General features: G+C 41.9%; 1 protein-coding gene across 1 annotated transcript; it reads left to right on the top strand.

The window, feature by feature from the left end:
* The first annotated feature begins 386 nt into the window (after positions 1-386).
* p47 lies at positions 387-2,290 on the top strand. Its single transcript, XM_065217909.1, has 5 exons — positions 387-636; positions 713-873; positions 937-1,572; positions 1,633-1,767; positions 1,827-2,290. The coding sequence occupies exons 1-5, from the start codon at positions 535-537 to the stop codon at positions 1,957-1,959; spliced, it is 1,167 nt and encodes a 388-aa protein (XP_065073981.1). The 5' UTR covers positions 387-534; the 3' UTR covers positions 1,960-2,290.
* The last annotated feature ends 230 nt before the right edge of the window (positions 2,291-2,520 follow it).

Genomic DNA, 2,520 nt, shown 5'->3' with positions numbered 1-2,520 from the left:
CCCTGATGTTATCTGTCAAACTTTCATAGCGAATCAAAACAAACATAGTGTAGTAATAGAATTTCAACTAGAATAGGGTACGTTAATTCGTTTGCTTGGGACCAATAGGCTACTAAAGTGGTGAGCCAATTTAAAATCGTTAGTTTCGTATTGATTGTTGATTATATTGAGTTCAGTAAAGTTAGTGTGTGGCTGCACTTATGGCCAAAATGTGCCGAATTCAACTCAATTTTGAGTTACTTATTGTCCGCGTACCAGATTACGTTCTCAGGATTTCTATTTTCCTCGACATGATGACATTTCGTTTTCGTTTCCATTTCTCAAAATATTCATGGCATCCCGTCTCCCTTGCCTCGTTCGTTACTTCCCTTCATCCACCAGTCATGATATTTATCACTGTCAGTTTGCGGTTTTCAAGCAGCATCATTGCGAAAAATTGCAATCTGTGACAAAATTGTCCATTAAACTGCAGAAAAATCGTTTAAATTAAATCAAAAATCGTACTTTGCACGGTGCCACATTCTGTCTAACAAGATGTCCGACAGGGAGGAACTGGTAAAACAATTTTCCGACGTAACGGGAGTGTCCGAAGATCGGGCCAAATTCTATCTAGAGGCAGCCAATGGAGAACTGCAGGTTAGTTTGTTGCGTGTAGCCATAACAAAAGAATTCCTGTCATTCAAAATATTACGTGGAATTTCGTTTCCTATAGGTTGCCCTGTCCAGTTTTTACGAGGGTGATAACGAGGGCGAGCGATCCGCTCCTGTTGTTTTAGATGATGATTCAGACGACGATAACGTGCCCATGGATTCGGTCCATCTATCTCGCTCGGATGTCAAACCAAAAGCTAAGAAAGCCCCTCAATCGTCCAAGTGAGTATCATGCGAGTATTGACTATATTTGCTCATGCATATCTAATAATCCGATTTGTTTAGCTTTGCTACACTAGCATCTCTGAACGATTCCTCTTCGGATGATGAAGAGGAGCAAGGGCAGGCGTTTTACGCAGGCGGGTCGGAACGTTCCGGTCAACAGGTACTAGGACCTCCGAAAAAGAATCCGATCAAGGATTATGTATCGGAAATATTCCGATCAGCCCAGCAGAATAATTTGGAAACTTTCGAAGGAGAAGCAAGCCCAAGCTCGAGTTCTTCGCTGTATGCAGGAACTGGTTATAGGCTGGGTCAAACCGACAATGATCATCAGGCCATCCCGGAGAGGCAGCGTGCATCCGGTAGAGATACCGATCATAATCATGAAGTCGTAACGTTGACCTTGTGGCGTCAGGGCTTCTCGATCAACGATGGGGAACTACGTCGTTATGAGGATGCGGCTAATAAGGAATTTTTTGAGTCTATTATGCGTGGAGAAATACCGGCTGAGTTGCGCTCAAAGGGTCCAACGATGATTCATCTAGATCTGAAGGATAACCGCCATGAAGATTATGTCAAACGGTCCGCTCCATTTAAGGCGTTTGCAGGTAGTGGTCAATCGCTTGGCAGTCCGGCACCGAATTTGGTGCTAACTAACCCTTCAACTTCGGTGGGAAATAATGAGGACAACGAAAAGAAGTTAGTTTGAATGTTTTTCGGCTGACATATATTGTTTATTGAATAATCTATATTTTTCAGGGCTGCATCTGGTTTGCCAGTGGACGAGAGTCAACCGACGACCAATCTGCAGATCCGCTTGGCGGATGGATCTCGTTTATCGGCTCGGTTCAACCAAAGTCATACGATCGACAATGTTCGGCAATACATAACAAAGTAAGCATACGAAAGCATTGAATATGCAACTTTTTTCATAACGGATCCTATTATTTTAGTGCACGTCCGCAATACGCAACACAGAGCTTCGCTCTGATGACGACATTCCCCCCTAAGGAACTTGGCGATGGTTCCCAGAGCTTGAAAGACGCTGGACTATTGAATGCTGCGATAATGCAGCGAATGAAGTAGTAGACATTTATTGTCAAAGGTAAGCTTCGGATATCTCAGTTGCAGTACCACTCTAGGAGAGAACATCGGTGTTGTATTTTTTGTTTGAATTTGAGGTGAAAGCGGAAAGCGATTGTTTGGACTGAGGATGTGGAAATCAATATAATTTTTTCTTAAGTTATGTCATGGTATGTGCCTAAAAGGTCCCAGTAATATTCACTTATTCTTTCTGCAGTTTGATATAGTAGATGTTTTCATCATCAAAAACACGTGTGGGAATCTGTTTGGATAAGTGATTCACACTATTCAAATACCGAATAATTTTAATGGAATAGTACTGTCTTACATAAAACATGCTTGTGTTTATATCGATCCGAACAGTGCCCGTGTCCCGTGGCAACGCTTACCATAGTTAATTCCTTTGAATACGTCTAAGTGGGGTTTTTGTTTTTAGTAGATGGTTTATATCGAAGACATCCAATTTCGCACTCCCTACTAGCAAATATTATTCCTTTCCGTGTCACTAGTTAAAGTTCATATAGTTCTCTGCATCTTTGTTAGGCGCTGTTCATAAACCACGAA

This window comes from Ochlerotatus camptorhynchus, unplaced genomic scaffold (assembly GCF_037179485.1).
Source record: "Ochlerotatus camptorhynchus isolate MF236.1 unplaced genomic scaffold, CSIRO-AGI_Acam_v1.1 ptg000008l, whole genome shotgun sequence".
Lineage (NCBI taxonomy): Eukaryota > Metazoa > Arthropoda > Insecta > Diptera > Culicidae > Ochlerotatus > Ochlerotatus camptorhynchus.
The sequence above is the reverse complement of the archived record's forward strand: the minus strand, read 5'-3'. Positions and strand labels throughout refer to the sequence as shown.

Bases quoted from the DNA above. Each gene is read 5' to 3' on its own strand.
- p47 (XM_065217909.1), top strand. From the start codon at position 535: ATGTCCGACAGGGAGGAACTGGTAAAACAATTTTCCGACGTAACGGGA. The intron at 637-712 runs GTTAGTTTGTTG...CGTTTCCTATAG, and splicing joins CAGCCAATGGAGAACTGCAG to GTTGCCCTGTCCAGTTTTTA. The intron at 874-936 runs GTGAGTATCATG...CGATTTGTTTAG, and splicing joins AAAGCCCCTCAATCGTCCAA to CTTTGCTACACTAGCATCTC.